This window comes from Melopsittacus undulatus, chromosome 7 (genome assembly GCF_012275295.1).
Source record: "Melopsittacus undulatus isolate bMelUnd1 chromosome 7, bMelUnd1.mat.Z, whole genome shotgun sequence".
NCBI classification, from domain to species: Eukaryota; Metazoa; Chordata; class Aves; order Psittaciformes; family Psittaculidae; genus Melopsittacus; species Melopsittacus undulatus.
Window position 1 is genome coordinate 59022467 of NC_047533.1, and position 26411 is coordinate 59048877.

The 26411-nt window shown below is 47.2% G+C and overlaps 2 protein-coding genes across 4 annotated transcripts in view; both read right to left on the reverse strand.

Annotated features, from left to right (window-relative positions):
- The window catches only part of TMEM150C (transmembrane protein 150C), a 22887-nt gene extending 8694 nt beyond the window's left edge, over window positions 1–14193 (reverse strand). Inside the window, exons 1-5 of one of the 3 annotated variants that reach the window (XM_005146597.3) lie at window positions 14141–14193; window positions 2665–2746; window positions 1541–1594; window positions 1389–1421; window positions 1223–1290 (exon numbers count right to left, since the gene is read on the reverse strand). In XM_005146597.3, the coding sequence (XP_005146654.2) occupies window positions 1223–1290; window positions 1389–1421; window positions 1541–1594; window positions 2665–2744 (235 nt within the window). In that variant the 5' untranslated portion in view covers window positions 2745–2746; window positions 14141–14193. The other 2 variants (XM_031046788.2, XM_034064588.1) reach the window with 2 other exon arrangements.
- A 10291-nt stretch (window positions 14194–24484) lies between these two features.
- Window positions 24485–26411, reverse strand: part of SCD5 (stearoyl-CoA desaturase 5) — a 30783-nt gene continuing 28856 nt past the window's right edge. The window contains exon 5 of the mRNA XM_005146596.3: window positions 24485–26203. Coding sequence (XP_005146653.2) covers window positions 26013–26203 — 191 coding nt within the window. The 3' untranslated portion in view covers window positions 24485–26012. The remainder of the gene's footprint in view (window positions 26204–26411) is intronic.

Consider the following 26411-nt stretch of genomic DNA (forward strand, 5'->3'; position numbering starts at 1 on the left):
CAGAGTGGTCTGCAGAAATGGGGCCTTACCTGGAAGCACCTGCAAAGGCAGGCATGTAACTTACTGCTGTCGAACAGCCACATTAACTTAAGAAGTAGCATGCTATGCACATGTTGTTCTAAGTGTTCTGGGGTCAGAAGTTTAAATCATATTATGGTAATCACATTGCACTGGGTGTCAGGCACACAAATAATGTGTGTGCAAGACCTGACCTTAGCACAAACTGAAGCCAGAATTATTTTTACTAATTGAAACCCTGGCTCAATATGTACACCAAGATCCAACCTTGAAACAAAGCCATACACAGAAACAAGATGTAAGGATGCCTAAAGTCCACTCTCAAGTGATACTTGAAAAAAGGAAATTCATGTAAAAGTTCATGATTAAACATTTTACCAGATTTTACATTGGAAGCCTCATTTTCATTATGTCAGATTAAGATTGGTAAAGTATCTATTTTACTAGTGCACGTACAGGTCTGGATTAATTTAAAAGCTCAACTCAACTGAATTTCCCAGGTTTCTGAAAAGAAATACTGTGCCTTTCACAGGCAGCAAGGGCAGAATCCATACTTTGACAGAATAGCTCAGAGCAAACTGCAAATCACTCCATATAGGAAAAGATAAAGAAGAGCAAATAATGGAATGAGTTATTTACCATTTAAGTTTGGGATAATTTGCTCAAAATATGTACAGGTGAAGGTAACAAACAGTTTTAAGAACCAAAACAGACAAGTTTTTTCAAGTATTAGTCAGATATTTCTTGTCTTCATGGTGTTTCCCTCTCACTTCCACTGCTGGAAAATGTCAGTGAACTTCCACAGATTAAGGAATAGAATTTAGGAAGGGGCGAGGGAGGACTTCAGTATAGATGCTGTTTTGCATAATCGGTTGCCTCATTTGTTGATATTCCCATGCAGTTATCTCACATTTACAGCATACAACAAAGCCCCACCATACAATGAAAAACACAGATTCAAGACCAAGATGAGACAACTAAAAACATGAAAATAAATCAGAAACCAATAAAGTGCAAATGCATCCAGCTTCATTCTGTCTCTCTACAAAAGAAGACAAAAATGATGCCATCTTAATCAGTGGTAATCGCAGTTTAAATTATTTCACACCATCAAGAACAATATGTATGGGATATCACTTATGTTTCAGTGACTTCTTAAAACAAATGATGAGAGAGAAAGAGATATTTCCCTGGTGGTTCCTACCTAGAAATGCCGCCATGTTCATGACTTGGCTAAACACGCAGCTTGCAGGAGGTGCGTCACCTGCAATACTTGGGAAATACAAAGTGTGTCATGGTAACTCTAGGATGGCAAAGACATAAATAACAGCCATTAGAACAGTAATTGGAAGAAAAAATCATCCACTTACCTTATATAAGGTGGTCTTTTGGAACCGGGTGTCCTAAGAGAGATAAATGCATAGGAACAAAGAGTCAAGATTTTCTTTGCCATCTAGCTTTCACTGGTTTATTATTCTAAAGAAACAAGTGATTGACCATAAAGCCCTCAACCAGTTCTTACCTATCTGGTACATTTAGTGGGATAATTTTGTTATCCTCCACTGCTATAAAGTACCTGTAAAAAAAAAAAAGGAAAAAAAAAAAAGCAAAACAACAAAAGATGAAAACAGTGCAAGACCTCATCCTGGCTTCAATTCCAAATATCCCTCAAACAATACATTAAGTGTCTCAAAGCCCACGGTCAGGACCAGGTGGAGGTAGCCTGTGCTCCTCTCTGTTCAAGCAGGCAGTTTTGCTCACTTCCCAGCCTAACTATGCACCTTTCTTTGTCTTGCATGTTTTGCATGGTCAGGTGGACAAACAGGGTCATTGAACTGAGCTGTCTTAAAAATAACCAACCAGGTGAATGTTTTCATTTTTAATCTGAAGAATTTGATCCATCTGGTTTACCTTGGTGCCTCAGGAGAAAGCTATTTTAATACAGATGGAATGGGACAAGAAGAACAACAAGCAACAGAGGTCAGTTAAATGGCTTAAGTTGCCCCTGCTGCTGAAAAATAACATCCACAGGACAGCCAAAGCCATATCCTACAATATAACTGCTTCTCAAGCTGAGCACAGCTGCTGATTGCACATTTATCACTCCCAAATTCATGCTGCAGTGGTCTGCCTTCATGCTTGGAGAGACCCCACCTCAGGGAAATGCATGTCTCCTGGGCATTTTCGTACAAAGTGTGAGAAAGTGAGGTGTCAGCATTAAGCCACTGGCAGGTTGCCACTGCAGTGCCAGATGCTGCAGATTTTAAGTCTGCACACCAAAGCAGGGACTAAGTGCTTCTCCATGAGCTTTGCTCAGTCATTTAAAGACAGCATGATGAAAGGGGATTTCTGCATTTTTGTCTGTCTCTTTTCAAGCAGCTCCCACCAGTAACATGGGCCAGGAAGAAGGCAAGGTTAGAATCCTGGCCTAGGGAGCACAGAAACTCAGCAACAAAAATATGATCCTCCAGGCCGTGAACTGGTACAGATTGGTCCCTGCCCCTTGTCATTTGTCTTCCCAACCCACAGTAACTCAAGGACAGAGCATCCCCAAAAAACTCTCAGTATGAAGCCCACACCACAGCACTACTTCCAACTGCCCCAGCCTCACTTGCTCTCTCAAATTACCAGCAGAAGATAACTTACACTATCCATAATCCAGCTGATGTAAACACAGCAAACACAAGAGGTAAAAACATCCACACGCTGTATTTCTTGCCATCCATACCTGCTAGAAACAAAGAGCAAAGTAAAAACAAAAGAAAGAAGGCAGTTACCCACCCATCTCACACACACACACCACTTTGAAAGCAGGAAGAGCATCCACACATCCACAGGTGCTGAAGCACTCCAAGATCAAACTCCTAGCAGCCAGGTAGCAGGCGCTGCAAACATTTTGTACTGTCATTACTGCCATAAGGGGTTAAGCTGCTGCACACTGGCAGCATCATCCACGCTGTGCATAAAAACCAAGGCACAGAGAGCCTAGAGTTGTGGAGGGGGAGACTCTTCAGACACAGAATTTGAGTGGCTTTCTAAGTATTTTTCTCCAGCATTTTGCACAAGGTGACACTGCAAGACCCGCAGCACTAATTCCCTGCTACTTCCCATAGGCAGCCTCCTTCCCAGGATCATTACCGATTCCACACACGCTGCCTCAGCAAAGCCTGCAGCATGAAGAGAGAAGGATGCACGTGCTGTTTCCTCATGTCCACAAAGCACGTGATCTGCTCCCATCCTGGTTGCAGCAGTCAGCTAAAAATAGCCTTAGGCCGCATCCAGAGCAGAGCTCAAGTGCCAGCACCCAAAGCACTGTCAGGACAAGGCATTGCAAACAGGATCAACTCTTGACATGTAGGCACTGTGAAATCCTGCACAGGGCTAGGGATGCTGCATACACCACCTCCTGAGGAAGCATTTGTCCTCCAGGCAAGACTGTACCCAGTGAGCATCTGAGATGCAGGGGCTGTTCCTGTGACATGTGCAGTTCAGAAACGCTGCTGTGTTGCTGTGCTGTGGTCACAGAGTCTTGTGCCTCCCTGACGGTTCTCTGACAACAGATCAAATATTTCCTCATGCTTTGTCCTCCTCCATAAGTGTTCTTCCAGGCACTGGCATAGCCAAGAGACAGAGAACAAACAACATGAGGCTCAAGGCTCCAGCACCTGCTTTAGTTTCACCACAGCAGCAGCACCTGCACCCCTGCATTCTGCAGACTCCTCTCTCCTACAGCCTGCTGTAGGGCAGGCATTCCCTGGGGTCACTGTGGTCCACACAGGACAGTGAGGCACCCTGGGGTGCTAAGGCAGCCTTTCACTACAGCCTGCTTGTATTTGCAGCTCAGTTGTCTCATCCAGGTCCTTAAAGCAATGACTCTTCCATTTGCTCCAGAAAAGAAAAGAAGTTGTCCTCCTCTCAGCTCTCCTGGCCTTCCTATATCTGCAACACAGGAGCCATGGTCTCCCTGGGCTGTTACCCTGCTCTCTCCCCTCTGTGATTACCCACAGAAAAGAGTGACCATCCTCACTGTGTCAGAGCCAGCTCCCCACTCCCACAAGACAGCCATGGGCTGCAAAAGCAACACTAGCCTAACACTGCTTGGGTCCCACAGAGGCAGACTGAAGAAACTGAAGTGAGGCTCACCAGACCCTTCAGAAGGCATGGCAACATCAGGCTTGCCCCTACAGGTCTTCTCTGTACATCACCTGGCAGGCACACAGAAGAACACCCTTGCAGTACCCCGAGCCACACTACACTTGCACAAAACCATGAGGCCACAGTTTGGTACCATTCGTACAGATAGCCTCAAGTGAAGCTGAACTGCAAATACTAAAAGACAGAAAAGCAATCGGATAAGGTCTCTTCTCTGACTTGGGAGCACAGAGAGCTGCAGACAGGGAGCATGAAATGATGTAAGTATTAAGTATATCAATTTAAAAGGCAGTCAGCTCTGACACAAATCCAGATTTTTAGCACAGTATAACAGGTCAGAGGAAATTATCAAGGAGGGTGGACTCATCTCATCTCTATTTGCTTTCTCCTGCACAGGAAACACAAAGCGTTTTATAGCTCTATTCCCCACACAGCCCCTGCTGCAATTATTCTGCAGAGAGCTGCCCCTGCATTTATGCAGCCCATCAACATGCAGCAGCATCCCTTTGCTGGTGTTACTATTGTTCTGGTACTGGGAGACCTGTACCAGAAATGTCCCAGACCAGGTGCTGTGTCCCTGGCAGCACAGTCCCCAAATGCCAGTACACAAGGCAGCTATAGCCATGGCCAAGTTCCCCATTCCTGTCTTGGTTGAAAGGAAGTGGACAGGTCACCTCCTGTTACAGCCAGTGTTTCCTCTGCAATGTAACTGCTGCTAACCAGTGCTCAACACTCCTTTTTCTAGTGGTGGATGGACTAAGCCAAGGTAACACAGTTTTTTCAGGTCAGCGGATGACAGATCTTATGATTTACCCTTCCCCTTTGGAAAGGTACAAAGGATTCATTTACACTATAAAAGCAAATACTAGCCGTTACACTTGTCTTCATTAACCGGATGCCACAGCTCTTCCATGTTCCAGCATGCCTCCCAGACAAGAAACAGCAGCCTCTGCAAGCTATTTCATCATTGTCTGTCATGAAGAGAGGAAGGTGGCATAGGACTTTTATGGGGCTTTTCCCCCAGGCAGAGCAGCAAGTCAGCACACAGAGAGGGAGATTCCAGACTAGGATGAGGTAGAGAAATGTAAAAATGCTGTCCAGATAACCATTACTCTCTGCTGAGCTCTGCAATGGAGCAGGGGCAGGTCTGGACCTCAGCCTCATCAAAGTCAGTGTGACTCAGCCACAGACTCACTCCCTTGGAAAACAGCCCTGTGTTTAATATTCACTGTGCCATACAGAGTCCCCTGCTATCGACCACTAACAGAAAATGACATCCAAAATCACTGCCTATTAAATGAATGACTATGGCAGAGCTCAGCATCCCGATGGGAAGCCGGGTCCATAGTTTGGAGAAACACATTCATTTCAGCTGGTTAAAAAGAAACACCTAGAGAACATATTCCCTGCACACCTCTCAGCATGGCTGGGCTCACACCAAAGAAGGACAGCACTCCCAAGGAGTATAACAGTGACCTGTGTGAGGCCAGGTTTTCACCAGAGCTCAGTGCAGCCAGGGCTGGGATGTTTTGGAAAACAGGCACTCCACATCAGGCCAGCCAGCCTTACGCATTGCCAAGCTCTATGGTAAACCTGCCTCTAACAGCAGGCAACAAGAACTGACCAGGAAAGTATGTTGCTACTATGCATCCTCCTCCCACAAGCTCCACATAGAATGGGTGCAGGACAGCATGAGCAAGGACACTCTGGCATACCCTTGGAGCGCAGGGGAACAATGGCTGGACCAGCAGTGTTGCTGGCTCCTGGCAGCCCACACAGGAAGAGCAAACTGCATCTAGTGGATGAAATACCAAGATGAGAGAAGGGTCCCTTTCCTCCATGTCCCCATATAGCAGCATCTTCCAATGCTGTCCATTGACATATCTCATACGTGCTTGAAGATGTTTCAACATACCCACGTGGGCAGAGGAAGGTTTAAACCCAGGACTCAGCTCCGGCACATTTCTCAGTGCCAAGAACAAAGCTACATGTAACCTCACTTCCTTCCAAAGGAGCAACCCCAAGCACATGCAAACCTGCCTACTTTTGCACTAGTGCTCAGTGGACATGATTCTCAGCAGTTCCCTTCAGATTAACCTATTCTCTTCAGGGGTAACTCTGATGTTCTTCTCTTCAAGCTGGGAGACCTCCGTGCATGCTAAGACCAGCACTTCTAACAGCAGACAGGAATAAGAGCATGAGGAACTCAAATGACAGCCTCGCCTGCAGCACCAGAGCAGTTTAGCCAAAATAAAATGCTGAGAGCTATAGGAAAAATAACCTAAATTCTCCGTGGAAAACACAGAAACAATTTCTTTGACAGCTAATTGCTCCACAGGGATGACATAAAGCCAGCCTTCCTCTCCACAGCTCTGCTCTGCATTGCTGTCATGACCAGTGATGCCAATCTGAGCAGTCAACTCCAGCTGGCGACAACAGCCATTTTTGCTGGCCCATGTTTTCCCAAATAAACCCACTGTGCCCAGAAGGCAGCTGGTAATTGCACAGACCCATTTGTCTTCCATTTTTAAGGCTTGCTCAGTAAGCCTTCAGTGACAGAAAGCCTTCTTGGTGCAATGGATCCCCAAGGCTAATAAAAATACATTTTCAGATTCATAGAAGACCCCAGCTAGAGACAGCCCACCTTCCCAAAATCTAGCACTGATTTTCCAGTCTCTCTTAACTCACGGTCTCACCCCAGCATTGCAAAAAACCCATCGAGGTTCGCTCCTGCTGCCAGTTATCATGGGTCAAGGTGCAGAATTGCAAAGGGTTTTACATTAGCACTGCCACAGGGTGTGTCTTGAGAATTTCTTTTAATACAGGCTTATTCCCTTATCTCTAGTCCCATTTTTATCTGTACATCTGTTCAGATTGTGTCTACTGTTTGCTCTGCTTTTATTACCATTGCCCCACTACACCCCCTCAACCAATTAAGCTCCCATTCCTCTAATGTACACACTTCAATTACAGCAGGCAGCTCACCAAACATGCACTGCCGCTTGCTCAAGGTTCATTTAATGTTGCCATCTTAATTTTATCTGCCAAGCAAAGGTACAGGTTCTTCTTGAAGTTGCTTTCACCAAAACATAAATGTAGAGGACATTAACAGCATCGTATGTCTTTTTTAAGACTACAGCATGCATTTCAAGGGCCCATACACTAGCTGCATAATAAGCCAGAGCAACGCTCTTGCATTCCAGTGTGAGGCCATTGTGTTGTTTCAGAGAATAGGTACAAGGCCAGAGGCACTGGGAGAAGGAGGACATTGTCCAAAACTAATGGCAAGTCATTAAGGATCACTGACAGTCAGCAACAATGAAGGGGAACAAACACAATTTGTCTTTTGGAGGAGCCCACTCTAACTCTCTGTTGCATTTAAAAGCAAAAATAACCACAGTCACTTGATACCTAACCACTGTAACTGAGCAGATACAAACCAGCACATTACACAACCTGCCACCCACAAGTCACAAATGCCAACATAACAAAGCAGAGCATTTTCAGGTTTATCTCAATGTTCCCAGTCTGAGTGCACAATGAGCGAGACAAGGCATACCAAAGACTTGTAAGTAATAACAGGAAAACAAAACAATGGAGTAACAGGAAAAGAAGTGATCCTGTCCCTCAGCAGGGTGTGATGCTCTGCTTGTTCCAGGTACCCACTTACCATCTCAAGGGTGCACAGAAATGCCATTTTCATTCATTTACATAACAGAGGAATGGGAAAAGGTAAACACATCTCTGGGTTGTGCATGGAGGAAGCAGGAAATGCTTCAGTAATCCTGCAACAATTTTGAGAGGCAATACTTCCACCCACAAAAACATCCGTAAGTATTTCTTGTCTCATTTCACACAGTGTAAATACATTCAGCATACTAAGGAAATGGTTGGGCCAACACAAACCTCATGGAGATAGGGGAAGTGTACCAGAAAAATGGAGCCTTCTAGTCACCAAAAAATGGGGACAGCTTAGGCTGCATTAGCATCTGCTTGCCCATACCATCACCTGATGAAGGCGGCAAAACACTGGCAGAGGTTGCCCAGAGAGGTCTTGGATGTGCCATCCCTGGAGACATCCAAGGCCAGGCTGGATGTGATTCTGGGCAACCTGATCTAGTTGCAAATGTCCCTGCTCATTGCAGAGGGTTTGGATTAGATGACCTTTGAAGGTACCTTCCAACCCAAACCATTCTACGTATTCAGCCTGAGTGACTTGGTAAGAAGACCATGAGACCAACAGCATGGCCTACTCAGAGGTACTCCAGCATCACCCCTCTGCACTCTACTGTCATTCAAAGACTGCCCTTGGTATGCTGCTTCCTGCTCCTCGACACTGTACTTATAGGTCACTTAGGAAAGTGTTGAGCTGCTGCATTACAGCCAAAGATGTCAACTGTAAAATCTTCTGGGCTGAGTCTGCCCTTTCACATTTGGCATCATACAGACCAGACACATCCTGCTCTAGGCTCCTGGATGTTATAAAAGAAACATCAATTTGCCATAAAAAGATCCTTTTGTTATAAAAGAAAATAATTTGCTACTTTAGGACCAAAGGGATGTTTTGCAAGCTTTGACAGTGATGCAGTCTAACCTGTGCAACTACATCAGCCCATGCTGACTTCCCTGAGGTACCACTCATACCATGAGCAGAGCTTGGGCAGCCATGGCCCTCAGCCTGCAATAGGCAAAGAAGGCAGAGGAAGGAGAAAGGTAAGGCAGAATTACATACCCAGTCTAGACAGAAGGAGTTGGGTCAGTGGGCAGTGAAACCATCTGGGAACAGACACAGCTTAAAGAGAGACTTATAGTGAGCTGAGGAGCATTTGCAGGTGCTGTGTGTTTGTTTGCACCAAGGACTCCATTCTGTTGGGAGTGCCCACTGCAAGATTCAGCCCTCAACGACCTTTGGAGCTGCAAGAGATGGGTGGCACCAGTTCCTAGCAAATCCTCACAGTGAGAGTGTGTTGCACAGCCCTTGTTCCCAGGCAGATGCCTTACACCCTCTCCAAGAGCAGAGGTACTCAAGACTGGGGCCACTTGAGCCAGAGCATTCCTGAGATGCAAGGGAAGCCTCTACCAGTCTCAATGCAGACTCAACCTCACAATCACACTCCATCACCACAAGGGTGTATTTTTAACTTGCATGATTAGCCAGCCCTTTAGTCTGGGATGCTTGTGAGAATGGCACTTTGCCCAAAGTCTCAGCTGAACCCCAAAGTGAAAAGTTGCTAGAAAATAATTAGGGTTATTTATTTAATTATAAACCAAAAGACAGCAAAGCTCTCCCTGCTTCAGCTATGCTGTGAGGAAAGAGTCTCTTGAAAACATCTTCTTGCCCTGCAAGTAGTACACAAATGCAGGCTGATGCTGTGGCAAAGCTAACAAAATCTGAGGCACCATGCAGACAGACTGTCCAGTAATCATCCTCCACGTTAACCACCCCAATCTAATAACTACTGCCTGAACCATCAGCAAGCAGAATGGGTGTTTCCTCCTCCCATAAGGTACAGTGATGCCAACAGTGTATTAACAGATTGATAGGGTCTGCGGAGGTGTTTTATTTCCAAAAAAACATGAATGCCTTCAAGCATTTCTGATGTGCATGAGCAAGCAAAACAAAGACACACATTACAACTGAAGGGGGTACAAAGCCTGCTGAAAGGTTTGTCCCATTATCAGGAAAACAATGTAAGCGTAGGGAGTTGGTGAAGAACACACCACAGGGAAGTGAAACCTGGTGAAGAAAGAGATAGGTATGTCATGCTGACTTACAGACAGCTTTGAAGGTAAGGAAAGACAGACTATGCTCAGAAGAGCAGACTGCACAGAGCAGTTATTCCTGGTTATATTGTCTCCTTCTCGTGTAGTTTTTGGATGAGAGTGCATGCCCTAGAATGCCAGCACAGTTCCAGGTCTCACTCCCTTTGCTACCTTGCCTTGTTTCTTCCCCAGCACACACAAAACATACACTCAAGCTACAGAGCTTCCCATGCCACATAAGTAGGGCTTTTCCCACCTGTTCATCTCATCTTTCACTTCTCCTGCCTCTTCTACCCCTCTTTTATCCATCACTTGGAAACACAGGCTCCTTTCTTCACTGCACTTTGCAGCTCTACATTTTTGAAGAGATGTGCACTGCCCCCAAAGAAGCATTTCCTTCAGCTACACGAGTCAGCACCGCTGGCATTTACACCAGCAGAAGTGTAAATACCAAGTAGTCTGCACTTATCAGTCATGGGGAACTTTAAGAAACCATGGCACAGCACATCGAGCTTTGTCAGGACAATTTTCCCTCACCAGCCTCTTCAGCCACTACTCACATGGCAAACTGAGGTCCCCTTTCCTTAGTATTAATCACCAAAGCCCAGCATAAAAAGTGTCAAGGGTGTAAACTACCATGTCAGTCTTTTGGCTCTACTTAGACCTGCGGAAGTAATTTGCCCTGAGACAAGTACAAGGTAAGCAACCATACACAGGTGTTTCTATGGTGTTCCTCACTGCCATGCCAGCATCCCTCATTTGCAGGAATTAGTTACATTTATTTACTGGTATTCCAGGCTGCTGCAACCATAAATTGCTGTTTGCAGGGTGCCCAGGTGAGTTATAGGAGGAAGGTGCCACACAGTGTTTCACGTCATGCAAAACTGTTGCAAACACAATTGACAGAGGGGACCAGAGAAAAACTTCCTCCCATTAAAGAGAGGTCAAGACTGCAAGCCTGCTCTGACCAGAATCTCTGTCAAATCCAGAGTGCTTAAAACTTCTGCTGTCTTGAAATGTTTACAGAGACAGACTTTTCTGTGCTGCAAGAGACAGCATTAAAACACTTCTAAGAATATTCATCTGGGCCAAGACCATACTGGGGAGACTGTCCCTGACATCAAGTCCAATGTTACCCAAGTTAGTCCACCACTAACCCCTGTCACTACAGGCCTTGTCTACACACTTTACAAACACTTCCAGGGACAATGACACCACCACTGCCCTGGGCAGCCTGTTCCAATGCCTGACCACCCTTTTGGTGAAGAAATTGTTCCTAAGATCCAGACTAAATCTCCCCTGGTGCAGCTTGAGGCTGTTACCTCTTGTCCTGTCACTTGTTAGGTGGGAGGAGAGACTGACCCCATCTCACTACATCCTCCTTTCAGGTAGTTGTAGACAAGCAATCAGGTCCCCCCTTGAGCCTTCTCCAGACTAAAGCCCCCAGCTTCCTCAGCCGCTCCTCATCAGACTTGTGTTCCAGACCCCTCACCAGCTTCATAGTCCTCTGGACCCGCTCCAGGACCTCAATGTCTCTCTTGCAGTGAGAGGCCCAGAACTGAAAACAGGATTCGAGGTGCGGCGTCACCAGTGCTGACTACAGGGCGATGATCACTACGCTGCTCTGCTCCTCCTGACCACACTGATACAGGCCATGATGCTGCTGGCCTTCTTGGCGGCCTGGGCATAAGCTGGCTCATGTTCAGCTCTGCCAATCAGCACCCGCAGGTCCTTTTCCTTCGGGCAGCTTTCCAGCCACTCTTCCCCAAGTCTGCAGAGTTCCATGGGCTCGTTGTGGCTCAAGTGCAGGACCTGGTAACAGCCCTGTGGTAACAAAAATGTCTCTTGCTCAGGCAGTCACCACTACTGATCCCAGCAGTTCGGCACGGGGAGCAGGAAATAAGACTGGGAGGGCAAAATTTATTTCCCCAACTACCTGGATCTGCCCCACTCTGGAAATCAAAAAGAGGAATCCAGGTGCTTCCCCCACCATTGCAGCAGACTGGCAGCAGACAGTCCCTTCCCAGTGCTCCTCATGAGAGAGGCAGTCAGACCTCTCCTACTGGCACCAGTGAGCACTTCTGCCTCCTGTCCCACCAGACCTGCCAAACATACCCTGCTCCACACAAGAGCACAGCTCAGCAACTGCTGGGTGCAGGGGAGGAGGCCTCTGCTTGACTGTGGAGCAGGCAAGGTGGAGGGCAGGCTTCCCTCCAGTCCTGCACACAGAAGCAGCCCTCTCTGAGGCTGCAGGCCTGCCAAAGGCAAACACTTCTAGACTAAGCAAACAGCACCCTCACAGAGGATGCTGCTCTAGCAGGCATTTCTCCCTTGCAGGCATGACAATCCAGAGGCAACTTCAACATTAAAAACCTGCACTAAACCCCATGCAAGGTAATCTGCAGCTGCTTTAACAGTTCCTTTAACAGCTTTTGAAGCTTCATCAGTTTTCTGCACCTCTCCTCTCTCCTCCCATTCATTACACCCTTCTCCCTCCCATTGTTCCCAATGTGCTTTGCTTCCCTTTCACCCCTCTCATCCTGCCTTCACCCCTGCACTTCAGGTGCAACCTCTGCTACCTGTGGGGATGCAAGGCCAGGGACCCAGGCACCTAGAGACCTTTACAGATCTTCTTGAGACAGCAAAAAATACCATTATTCCCATTTTAGAAAGCAGGAGTAGTGAGTTGCTTGCCATGAGGTCACACAGGCAATTGGTGGCACAGAGGAGCATTCACTGAATCCTGGTCCAAGCCCTCTACTGCAACAGCAACCTCCTTACCTGCCAGCCACCCCCCTGCCCTCACAGTTTATACTTCTCATATTCTTGCCTAGGACCATCTCTCTCATTTCCCACATACCCTCCTCTGCTTCTTTGCTCCCACTTATCCTCACAATCTCGAGCTGCCCAGGAACAGCTGGGGGAGCAGAGAAAACCATGCTCAAGAGATTTCTTCCAAGAAAAAGCAATTGGAAATGCTGGTGTTCATATAGTCACACATCCCTGCATCTGAAAAGCAAAAACTGCAGCACAGAGAATCTTAGGCAGGGAAAAGAAACAACAGCACTGACTTCCACCACCCAGGCTCAGAAAATGCCAACAGCTGGGCACAAGGAAAATAATTTGACGTTGAACAGTGAAAACAGGAGCCAGATGTTTGTCAAGCAAATATGAATACCTGTTCTTTACCCTGTTACACAAAGGCAGAAAGCCAGGAGGAAGAAGTCCCCTTCTTTTAGGCAGCTTTATCCATTTGAGCAAGACACAACAGGCAGTCAGTGTGCTAGGATATACCTTTCACACCCTTCCCCCCTTCCATATTGAGTTGCTATTCATAATTAACCATGCAAGTGTACTGTTGGTTGGCGTAAGGACTGTGTGAATATTGATCAAACAATCCTTAAGGTCATTCTTCTGAAAAGCTTTGTTAAAACAAATAATAAAAAGCAGAAGGGAAGGTTAGCTCAGTATTTCTCCAACCTTTACAACCCGAGGGCTCTGAATCAAAGGTCTGGCACAAGCACGCCAAAGAAAACGCTGACCGAGATCACAAGTGACCCCGTCAGCACCCTGGGACATTAGCATCCAGCATCAGCTTTTCCCTTTCTATCACTCAGAAGCAGGATCGCACACTTCCTTCCATAAGGGACAGCAGCAGAGATGAACAGCCTTGCTTGAAACCTCTTCCTTCCTGCATCTGAGGCATCCCAACAGGATTTGGAGAAGGCAGGACCTGCCCACTCCACAGCCTGAACCCAGGAATTTTTCTGTACAGACCCATGAGAAGAGGCCCTGGCAGATGGCCCCACCGAGCTCTAGCATCATCACCTCCCTCACCCCGAAAGGATGCCACAGGCGCACTCCAGGGGAAGAGGGACGCCGAAACCATAACCTAGGAGCTCTCTCCCACAGCAGGTTCCTTCAGGCCCGGGGTTAAGCGGCTTCAGCCGTGTTAACCACGCTGCACCTACACCAGCAAGCTCCAGGGCGGACAGCCAGCACCGGGACTCCAGCTACTGACGGGCGCTGCGGCACCTGCCGCCGGCCCCTCAGGGAGGTGAGCGCTCGCCACCCGCAGCCCGCCTGCTCCTTCTCACCCAAACACACCACGGCCACCGGGGAGGAGAGCGACAGGCTTACGCCAGGCAGGCCCAGGAAGGGCCGAGCTCCCAACGGCCGCTCCCAGCCGCTGCCAGACTGCTCCTACCTGCGGGCGGCTCCGCTGGCTGTGGTAGCGGCTCCGGCGGCAGCGAGCAGGTGGGAGGGGGCTCGGGAGGGGGGCTCGGTAAAGGCCGCCCCGCCCCGGATGGGCGGGGATTGCAGCCGGCGCCGCGGCTGCCCTGAGGAGCCACGGGGAGGGGTGGAGGTGAATGGTGCCGCGCCCTGGGCGGGGGTTGGGGGCGGTGGGGAGCGATCCCAGCACTGCCGGCACCTCAGAGCACCCCTCGGGCTTAGAGCCATGGAATCACAGCATCAGTGAGCTTGGAAAAGACCTTTAAGCTCATCAAGTCCAACCTTTACCCCAGCACTGCCAAGCCCACCACCAAACCATGTCACTAAAGGCCCCATCTACACAGTTTGTGAGCACTTCCAGGGACAGTGATTCCACAACTTCCCCGGGCAGCTTGTTCCAATGACTTACCACCCTTTTGGTGAAGACATCGTTCCCATTACCCAGTCTAAACGTCTCCTGGAACAGCCTGGGGCTGTTGTCTCTTGTCCTGCCACTTGTTAGCTGGGCAAGAGGCTGACTCCACCTCACTACAGCCTGCTTTCAAGTAGTTGTAGAGAGCGATAAGGCGCCCCCCCCCCCCCCCCCCCGCCTTCTCTTTTCCAGGCTGAACCCCCCTGCTCCCCTCAGCCATTCCTCAAAGGACTTGTGCTGCAGACCTTTCACCATCTTTGTTGCCTTTCTCTGGACCCGCTCCAGCACCTCAATGTCTCCTTGTAGTGTAGGGCTCAGAACTGAACACAGGATTCAAGGTGCGGCCTCCCCAGTGCCCAGTACAGGGGATGATCCCTGCCCTGGCCCTGCTGGTCACACTATTGCTGATACAGGCCAGGACGCTGCTGCCCTTCCTGGCTGCCTGGGCACAAGCTGCTCACGTTCAGCTCTGTCAATCAGCACCCCCAGGTCCTTTTCCTTTGGGCAGCTTTGCAGCCACCTTTCCCCAAGCCTGTATCATTGCATGGGGCTGTTGTGGCCCAAGTGCAGGACCTGGCCCTTTGCCCTGTTGAACCACATACCACTGACCACAGCCCACGGATCCAACCTGTCCAGATCCCTCTGCAGAGCCTTCCTATCCTGCAGCAGTTTTGCCCCTGAGCTATCACTTACAAACCAACACAAGCAGCCACCTGCCTAAATCCATACCAAATCCCAGAATCGAGCTGTTATACATCACCAGTTTATTGGTATTTCATATTCAGTCTTTCTAGCAGCCAAGTAACTCTCCTTCACCCTGCACCTTTGGCCTTCATGCTCTGAAGAGATCTCACAGCTCTGATCCCTGGGGATTACAAACCCCTCAAACCACAGCTTCTCAGAGCAAGTGCAGCACCAGCAGGTCCACTTGAGCCCTTACCAAAGTGGTGCATCTCTGCGGTGGTGGCACTGCCAAGGCAGAGGACAGCCTCTCTCGCAGAAAGGCAGCTGCTGTGTATACTTTTTGGTGTTTTAAAGGCTGAGGGAGCTATTTTTAGAGCAGAAATAACATTCCTCCTGCTCTGGTATTTCAAATCTTGTGTTATCCTGAACTAATAAATGGCTTCCTGCATCATTTGCTTTTTGTAACCCCACATAATCTGGAGATCTTGGCCATGTTTTCCCTATGCATGCAACTGATGCTGCCCCACGGCACCACCATGCTAAGGTGCTGCAGTCCATGACAAGCAACTGCTGGGCATGGCTTTCCTTGGGCAAGGAGGTGCTATTGCTCCCACACCACTAAGGTCCCAAAATCAGGTTCCTGAAGAAAAGTATGCTTGCAGTATGCATGAAGCACATCCCTGACTGCAAGGCTAAAAGTCAAACAATCTCACTTTAAAAGTAACAGAGCAGAGGTCTTTGAGATCAGTAATCTCTCTTTCAGCAGCCAAGGCTGAAGAAAATCTCCTGTCAAACAGGCAAGTAGTGACAGTGCTCAGCCCCAGCAATTTTGGCCAGAAAGGAAAACCCAGCAACTAATCAGAAACTGCCTTAGTCACTTCACCTCCACCGTCAGCCAAAGCTGGAAGGAAAACAATGCAGCATATGGTATTTTAAAGCAATTTCATTTTTTATAAACTCAGAGTGTCTGAGACATTTTGTTCACAGCTCCTTTTTGAGCAGATGGTGTCCCTTCCAGTGCTGGAAAATGCATAATGCTGACAGGCCCACCAAAGACCTCTCACAAATTAAAGAAACCATGGCTTAAAGGAAGGGCACTGCCTGGGGACAGCAAGAATGAGCTACAGCCCACAGTGCAGGACACAACAGAGGTGCAGGAAGGCATCAGCCATCAAGGGGTGGTGTTACATGGACCCATGGGGATAACTCTCACAATCCCTTCTTCACAGGACACCATGTGAGGAGCAGCCCCCTTCCTGTGACCCCTGTCCTGCAGCATCCCACTGTGCAAAGGTAGTGAAGCAGGGCATGTGGGCATTCTGCTTTGGATCTGTGAGAAGAGCCTGTCCTTTTCCACATCTCCACCAACCCCACCTTGGCAAAGATGAGTAGCCACAAGTACGTTCCCCATCTCATGTGGGGTTACACCTGGCTAGCTTTTCTGGAAGCTAACACTGTTGTCCCTCCCTGCTCAGCCCATGACACAATTGGAATCATGCTGGTGCACAGACATGGCAACATCTGGGATGCTCTGAGCAGTGCATGGCTTCTGCCCCAGTCCTCACTGGGTTTTTCTGCTGGGCTACTCAGACCCACTGAGGATCTGCCTGGCAATTGTACTGGCCCAGAAAGGGGACTGCTCCAAAACAAGCAAATGTTCAAAATGCTGGCTTTGTTTTCCTGTCTTTAATTAATATTTCCTCCCCCCAGTGCCTTACAGTAACTGCATTTTCTCTATCCAAATTTCACCATATCAGTGCTCTTCACAGGGACTGAACTGTGTACCATCTCTGCAACCGCTTTCTTCTAGCAACAGAGAAGTGGGAAGGCTGAGCTGTGTGTCCTGACAGCAAGTAGCAGAATCAGGCGTTGTAAGTATATAATTTTACTTGTAGAACTCACTCGCAGCTCAGGAAGAAACAAAGCAACCTCATTCCCCTCTAACTGCAGTCCTCTCCAGGATGATGTCACCGCTGAAGACTGGCTACAATTTTACTGGGCTGGGGTTTTTTTTTTGAGGGCAAAAAGTACAGAGATGTGAGAAAAATGGAAAAGGGAAGTGCTTCGAGTTTGCTTTCATGCCTGAGATCTGTAAGTCTTGTGAAAATAGATTTACCACCTGGTTTTCCTGCTCTGCTCCAAAGCCATAGCAAGGCCTGCAAGAAACATTGCCCACCCGGGATAGTGAGTGGCAGGGGAACAGGGCAGTAGCAGCCGTTGGAGTTGCTCTCTACCCTGAGGCATGGATTAAATACAGTGCCTAAACAACTGTTTCTCAGTTAGTGTTAACCCTGATTTCATTAGCCAGATCATGTCTCATCAAAGCAATCTGTTCCTTTAGCCAGCTTTTTAAATATTGTGATAGGCTTCATTTCTCCAAATGCCACGCTGCTGAACGGATGCCATTGGAGCATGTGCATCTTGGCATTGGCATTAATAGGTGTTCTTTGGAATGTGCTGGGAAGCACTCATTTGCAAAATGCTCTCTCTTTCATGAAGAGATACCCCCACATCCCAGCCCTTCAAGATGAAGCAACTCCTCTTCCCATCTTGCACATGATCCCAACTGAGAAAAATTCACCTGGATTTGGGATTGGAGCAGCAAATTGAAGTGACCCACCCCATCTTGCTGCATGAAAGTGACACCATTTACATGGTAAGGGAATTGAGAAAATGGATGCAAAAACTCTTTTTTTTTCCCCCATAAAAAGAGAAGTAAAGAAATATGATGGCAAATAGATGGGATAAACAGGACTTGCCCGTGGTATGGTAAGGGTTCTTACTCTGCTGGAGTGTGTCCAGAAATGGGCAACAGAACTGGTGAAAAGCCTGGAGCACAAGTCTTATGAGGAGCAGCTGAGGGAACTGGGAGGTTTAGTCTGGAGATATGAAGACTCAGGGACAACCTTATAGCTCTCTACAACTGTCTGAAAGGAGGATGTAGCCAGGAGGTGGCTGGTCTCTTCGACCCAGTAACAAGTGATAGAACAAGAGGAAACAGCCTCAAGCTGCACTGGGGAGGTTTAGACTGGATATTAAGAACAATTTCTTTGCCAAAAGGGTGGTCAGGCATTGGAACAGGTTGTCCAGGGAAGTGGTGGAGTCACCATCCCTGGAAGTGTTCAAAAACTGTGTAGATGAAAAGAAACCTTGAAGTGCTGGTGTGTGCAGCCTGCAAGTGCAAGGGGTGATTTAAACAGCAAAAGCCTCCAAGCCATCTGTTGGGCAGCTCTGCCCATGCAGGAGCCCCCCCAGCTCCTCCACAGACTCAGTGCTTTGCTAGGTTTCAGGAGTTTGGGGTTTTTCCCGTCTCCTGCTGCCTAGTGAGACTTACATTGCTAGGTGCATAGCCCTGGATGCCAGAGATTTCAGATCCTGGGCTGTGCACCACTGAGCCAGAGCCATTGTGGGAGCTGGGGCACATGGGCATGTGTTAGCAAATGTCCCCTTTCACACTGAGTTATGCTTTTGGTTCTTCTTTTTTTCTTCTTCTTTAAAAGATCTTAAGGGAAATTGTACCTTGACTCCCAAATGGCAGTCAAAAGAGCCACGTAACTCCCTGTGAGACCCCTTCTATAAAAAGGTACAGCTACAAAGAAGTCCAGAAGCAAAATTATCAAGTTAGACCAAGTCCAGCCTGGCCATGCCTTGGGGGCCACAGTCTGGTAGCTGATACAACCCTCAACTACTACAACTCCCCCCCTGCTGGGAACCCTGCCAGCTGCAAATACCCCAAATAATCACTTGACCAAAGCCCATAGCTCTGTCACATTTCCAGCCCAGCATGGACTCCCAGGCTCACAGGGACATGATTCCTTTCACAAGACTTCTTGTTCTCTTCCTGGGAGCCTCCCACCACAGCTCCTCAACGTGATACCTGAAGTCATTTCCCATCTGCAGGGCTTATTCCCAGAAAGCCATGTTCTGGCTACTGACTTCTGGGTGTGAAAATTTATCTGTGCCAGCCAGAGGACAGCAATTGGCTTGCACTTGCAAGCCACAGAGCAAGATAAGGTTGCAGACACTACTCCGCATTACAATGGAACAGCAGTCAGAATCTGTCCCCGATGCCTCAAGGAGGCTCCTCTGCATCCCTGCACCCCTCCAAGCAATCTCTCACTTCAGTGCCACCACCCTCTCTCTCACCACAGCCCCTTTTCCAGGGTGTAACCCTAGCACCAGCAGGTTTTGCTCCAGGGGATTGCCTGAACACAGCCCAGTTTGTGTACCCAACTGCAGCAGAGCTGGGGTTATAGATGGAGCCTGAAAGCTCCTCCATAATCAGCCATCACAACCTCAGTCTCACACCCACACCCTGCAGGCTGTGTTTGTGCACAGCCCTGATGGGATTTTTATCAATGTTTGCACAGCCAAGTACACACTATAAGCTGCAGCTGAAATCCTTCTTTAGTGAACGTGCATAGCATTTTCTTGAGCCACCCAATCGTAGAAAGTGACTTGCTCAAGGTTTCTACTGTGGAAGGAACACCTGGCTCCTGAGCCAGCACTGCACTTCCCAAGGATCCCACACCAGTGTGGGATAAAAAGTAAGAAAGATCAAGTTCCTGCTGTGTGCCAAAATTGAGAGCCTGGAAATATTGCAATACTGCACATGACAACATACAAAAACCTCTTGTTCTCAGTCCTACATGAAGTTGTTTCAGATAGTTTAACATACTAAAACCAGAGTTAGGTAAAATGGAAGACCAAGCACTGTCAGACCATCAGGTCAAAGAAAAGTTTGCCAGTCTCTATATCCTTGGCTTAGCCTAGCGTACAGACAACTACCTATGCTTTTGCACTGCTCAGAAAGTGGGGTCCTGCTGAGGACCTTGACTACCGGAAGAACAGGAGTGGTGCCAAAGCCCCCAGAAATGAGTGCAGCTCATGCCTTGATACCCACCTTGCCAAGGATTCATGACTTACCCTTGTCCCTGCATGCAGCTGTGGATGGATCCCCCTCTTCTTGCCTCCCAGAGATCATACATCTTCTTGAGGAAGAGGAGTTGACACTAGAGAATATGGCTAAAATGACTTCCAAAACAAACAGAAAGTTCAAAACAGCCCCTTCCCCCCAAAAAAATATCATAACTACTAAGCAAGAAAGGAAATGCATGAAAATATTCCTTGTTTTACCAAAATTCAAGGCATTCTCTTTAAAATAAAAATCTAGTTCTCCTGCAAAAGCTAACCGATATTTTTTTATCAACTCCACTACATGGAGAAGTTCCTCTACAGAAACAGGAATTCTGGTAGCACAGGCTCCAAGACAGGACATCTGATGGAGGAGCTTTCCCTTTTCTGAATGATATTTACTTGCTTTCAGGTTTTCAAACCCATCACTAATGAGCTCAAAATCTCAGCTCCCTAAATCCCACTGGAACTGCTGTTGCTGCTGCAGTCTTATACTGGCAGGGTTAGGGAGGGAAAAACTTACCTTGTTGACATTTCAGGCAGTCAGGGAGGTTCAAAACAGCATTATCCTGGGTTCAGCAGTAGCAGTCATTTTTCTCCTTCTTAGTAGCTGGTGCAGTTCTGTGGTTTTGACTTTCAGACTGGAAACAATGCTGATAACACTGACATTTTTAGCTGTTGCTCAGCAATGTTTACTCTGACCAAGTACTTTCTGAGTCTCATGCTCTGCCAGGGAGGAGGGAGAGCCGGGAGGAAGCAGAGACAGGGCACCTGACTCAAACTAGCCAAAGGCGTATTCCATACCACAGCACGTCATGCCCACTGTATAAACTGGGGGCAGTTACCCGGAAGGGTTAGATTGCTGCTCGGGTTGGGCTGGGCATCAGTTGGTGGGTGGTGAGTGGTTGTATTCTCTTCCCTTGTTATTTCCCTTATTATTGTTGGTGGCAGCACTAGTGATTTGTGTTATACCTTACTTACTGGACTGTTCCTATCTCATCCCATGGGAGATACATTCTTTCAATTCTCAGCCCCGTATCTCCAGGAGCAGGGGAAGGAAAAGGAGGGGGGAGTGAGCAAGCAGCTGCATGGTTCTGGGTTACTGGCTGGGCTTAAACCATGACAGTTTCTTGTGGTGCCCAGCTTGGGGCACAAACGGTTGAGATAACGAGAGATCTGACCAGAGTGTGTCTAATTGTATTTGTGATAAACATTCGTTACAATGCTGATTTATTGGCTCTCAAAGTTGTTGCTCTTGATCTCAGAGTTTCATGTCATACCTTACAGCCGCTATTTGCTGTTTTAGTGCTTATTGGCTGGGGGCCCTGGGCTAAGGTTCTTGTTTCATTGTACTTTATGGTAGTGACTTATAATACAATAGACTCATTGATCATTAAACTGATCTGGCTTGCATTCCCAGTGTGGTCATCACCTCTATACTTCGGGAGGTATATAATGGAAGTGTTTAGCAATTACACATCTTTTTTTTCTCCTCCTCAGGTGGCCAACCATTAGGTTGTAGGAGCAATCCCAGGCACAGCTGCAGGTTGGGCAAAAATAAAATCCAGGGCAGCCCTGTGGAGAAGGACTTGGGGGTCTTAGTCAATGAGAAAATGAACATGAGTCAGCAGTGTGCACTTAATGCCCAGAAGGCCAACCGTATTCTGGGCTGTATCAAAAGAACCATGGCCAGCAGGTGGTCCTGGGACTGAAGCACCTCCCATATGAAGACAGGCTGAGAAAGTTGGGGCTGTTCAGCCTGGAGAAGGCTGCATGGAGACCTCACAGCAGCCTTCCAGTGTCTGAAGGGGGCCTACAGGGATGCTGGTGAGGAACTGTTCATTAGGGACTGTAGTGATAGGACAAGGGGGAACGGGTTGAAACTTAAACAGCAGAGGTTTAGATTGGATATAAGGAAGAAATTCTTTACTGTGAGGGTGGTAAGGTACTGGAATGGGTTGCCCAGGGAGGTTGTGAATGCTCCATCCCTGGCAGTGTTCAAGACCAGGTTGCATGAAGCCTTGGGTGATATGGTTTAGTGTGAGGTGTCCCTGCCCATGGCAGGGGGGTTGGAACTAGATGATCTTAAGGTCCTTTCCAACCCTAACTATTCTATGATTCTATGAAACCCGTCTGAGCTACTGCACTGCGGCAAGATATCGCTGCCCTGGTGCAGAACCTGGTGGCGAAGGTATGCCACGTAGGTGATCATGTACCCAAGAGTTGGGCCACTGAGGAACACCACAACAACCAATAAGTGGATAAAGCTGCTAAGGTTGAAGTGGCTCAGATGGACTTAGATTGGCAACATAAAGGTAAATTATTTTTGGCCCAGTGGGCCCATGACACTTCAGGCCATCAGGGCAGAGATATAATGTACAGATGGGCTCGTGATCGAGGGGTGGACTTAACAATGGGCACTGTTGCCCAGGTTATTCATGACTGTGAAACATGTGCTACAATTAAGCAAGCTAAACAGTTAAAGCCTCTTTGGTATGGAGGATGATGGCTGAAGTACAAATAGGGGGAGGCCTGGCAGATTGATTATATCGCACTCTCACTCCTGCTCTGAAAGACTGTTAGAAGAGATAGAGCCCGACATCATAAATCAGATGAACTCAGCAGCTTTATAGGGATTGGTCCATGCACTAAGGAATGATATCTCTCTCTTTGTGTGTGTGTGTATGTACATGTATATATGTATATAAGACAAGAGTGATGGTATATTGAAAAATGTGGAATCTGACCATCGCACGAATGGCATGGAATAAGGGGTGGATACTGTCCTGGGTTCAGCGGTAGCAGTCATTTTTCTTCTTCTTGGTAGCTGGTGCAGTTCTGTGGTTTTGACTTTCAGCCTGGGAACAGCGCTGATAACACTGATGTTTTTAGTTGTTGCTAAGTAATGTTTAGTCTGACCAAGTACTTTCAGTCTCTCATGCTCTGCCAGGGAGGAGGGAAGCTGGAAGGAAGCAGAGACAGGGCACCTGACCCAAACTAGCCAAAGAGGTATTTCATACCACAGCACATCATGCCCAGTATATAAGCTGGGGGGGGGAGTTACCCAGAAGGGCTAGATCGCTGGTCGGTCAGTCTGGGTATCAGTCAGCAGGTGGTGAGCTGTTGTATTCTCTTCCCTTGCTATTCCCCTTATTATTATTGGTGGTGGTAGCAGCAGTGGTCTGGTGTTATACCTTAGTTACTACACTGTTCGTACCTCAACCTGCAGGAGTTATATTCTTTCAATTCTCCTCCCCAGGCCTTCCTCCCAAGTGAGGGGAGAAAGGGGGGGAATGAGCGAGCGGCTGCATGGTTCTTAGTTACCGGCTGGGCTTAAAGCACGAGAAGCATGTACCTCTTTGAAGGGCCAGCTATTCTTCTTCCATCATGCACATGACAGGAATTGGCTTAAGGAAGTCCAAGTAATAGCAGTACAAAAGAAGACGAGAAAAATAAAGGATCTAAAGTATGATAAAAATCAACAGGAAGATGTGTATCTAAGTGCCTTTAAAGCACACTCACTGCAGTTCTTCAGCTAGGAAATTGCACAAATGAAATGATGAGAAAGCCAATAAAATCAGGCATTTGTACATATTCCCACCTTCATCCTACATTCAAACATCAAGTCCAAACCCATCACCTGCATCATTTTTTTCCCCAGTCTCTAACTTCCCATCAGCCATGCAAAGAAGGAAGCAACTGTGCTATTTTTGTAACCAGGAGATTGGAAAAGTCCCAGCTATGGGAGCTATGTCCAGCCCCTCCTATAGGCACTGTAGGAGATTGTGGGGAAACATCTCCTGCTTGCCTGCATGTGTGTCACTTCCAAATGGCCCTGGCTCCAGATGAATGCACATCAAGACACTTGTGGTATACCCAGGTTTCCAAGCACATCTCAGCAGAAACACGGACAAAAGTCCAGAAAAATCTAAACAAAACGCTTCATTTTTATTGCCAAAGCTCTGTCCTGCAGTCACACTGAGCTAATATTTTGCTACTGAAGTGGGATTTTCACATGGAAGAAGTTGCCATTGTCTCTTTTCAATCTTATGTCAGCTTGAAGTTTCTTTCCCCGCCACTACCAGCTTGGCCACTAAGCCCAAACTAATCAAATGTCTTTGTGCCCTTCTGTTTGACAACACTCCTCTTCCACGAATGAGGAAGCCAGAAATGCCAAGGGGGTAGGGGTTTGGGAAATGCTGCAGCAAATGAATAGCTAGAAATGCCAAGTGAAACAATTCTGTAATTCTGGCATGCAGTGCACAAAGCCCTTTTGCTTTGTGAGACATCCAAATAAATCACAGCAGCTAGGCTAACTCATAACTGTTTATTGTAAATCACTCAAGAGTTTACACATCATTAATGGCAAAGTAACACTGTTAAAACACCTGCTGGATGAAATACAGACTAAAGACAACTCTTTCATATTATATGGCATCATTTAAAAAACAAGAAACAGAACAGAAAAGAAACCATTTTAGGTTTGGTTTTTTTCTTCCTCCAGTTCTACATCTTTCCTGAAAATATCCAGGCCTGAGTCTCAGTTATCTCGACATCCCTGCCTTGCCCAGGGCATGGGGCTGTGCAGCTGGGACACAGGTACTCCCTCCCCAGGGGGCAAGGCAGTGACCTTCTTTATAAATGAAAATCATGCCCTCTATCTTCAAAAGTGCTCCAGCAGTCCAGTGCTGACAGTACAAAGCCTCTCTCCTGCACTGGCTAACATCTAACACAAAGGGCTATAAGTCCCATTAATTCCACATGCCTTTTTTTTTAATATATTTTTTCCTTTTTTTCCCCTTTTTTATTTTGTTTGTTAAACAAGGCAACTGTTAAAATCCAGAAGCTAACATAACTGTCTTTATATTTTGCTCAGAAATCAATGGATGTTGCATGCAGCTGAAATATTAGTAGAGACGAAGACTTAGATAAAGGTCAGTCTTCTAAGACGCTCTAGTCAAAGGCAGAAAAAGAAATGAAGAGGCCTCTTGTGCAAAAGGAGCTAAAATATGCATGCATCGATGGCCATGACTGATTAAAATATGACTTAGGTCTCCCTACACTGAAACTGAAGCTTTATTTGGCTTAAGACATGGTTGAGCTCTATACCTTTACAAATTACAATGCATATGCAACAACAAAGGAATCATCTCAACATAGCGTCAGTTGGTATTTTGGCCTGTATAGACTAATCTTCAACACAAAAGCCTGCTCAGCAATAAATGGGTTTCATATTTAGCAAAGACAGCAGCGCACTGGGCTGGCTAATAGGGCTAACAGAAAGAAGAAAGCAGGTTTTCCAACTAACATCTAACTAAATTTAGGCTGACTTTTCCCCTTGGACATCCTGTTTTTCATTGGTGCTGTTACTGTCCTTTCCATCAGTCTGTAGCTGAAACAGTACATTGGGCCCTGATCCATCCCCTCAAAGAGATGCATCTCAAAGCTTATCTGATTAACAGTAGAAACAAAAATCTCCCTTAGCTGCACTTGGAAAGGATAGTTAGTTCTTCCACCGTGCCAATGTTTACCATGAACAAGCAAATTACAAGGTATTTCAGGCCTGAACTACAGTGACTAAAATCAAATCTCTCTCCTGTTTAACTATAATATTAAATAATATATAACATTTTTACACTTAATAGCCTGAAGTTTGGACATAAGACAGTTAAATAAGGGAAAAAAAGCTGGGGCTGAATGTATCCTTGGGGAATTAATTCAGCCCAACTGAAAAGAACTAATTTTACCCAGAGGAAAACAAACCCACCACAGGCACAGGGATGCACACACCCCAACCAACATGTATGACAATGCTGGCACAGCAAAGCATTGCTTTTCAAGCACTGCCATCTCCAGTCCTTTCCTTACGAGCCTGGATCATCTCCTTCGGAGCCTGCTTGCGGTCAGTGACCAACCCCAACCAAAACATGAAGTCAATGAACCAGGTGGTGGGGTTGAACTTCAGGCCCAACTCACTGGCAGAGTAGTCGAATGGGAAGGTGTGGTGGTAATTGTGGAAACCCTCACCTGAAAAACAGAGAGGGAGTTTAAAGACCACATGGCTGGGACATTTATGAGCTTAGCAAGATGCCCCAGTAGGACTTCCCAATGTCTGTTTCCAAAGTCCTGAATCCACTGCAGGTTATGTTCCACCCCTGCCTATGGAACAGTTCTGGCACAGACCCACACCAGACTATTTCAGTGCTTTGTGCTTTCCTCCTCAGAAGGAAGGGGG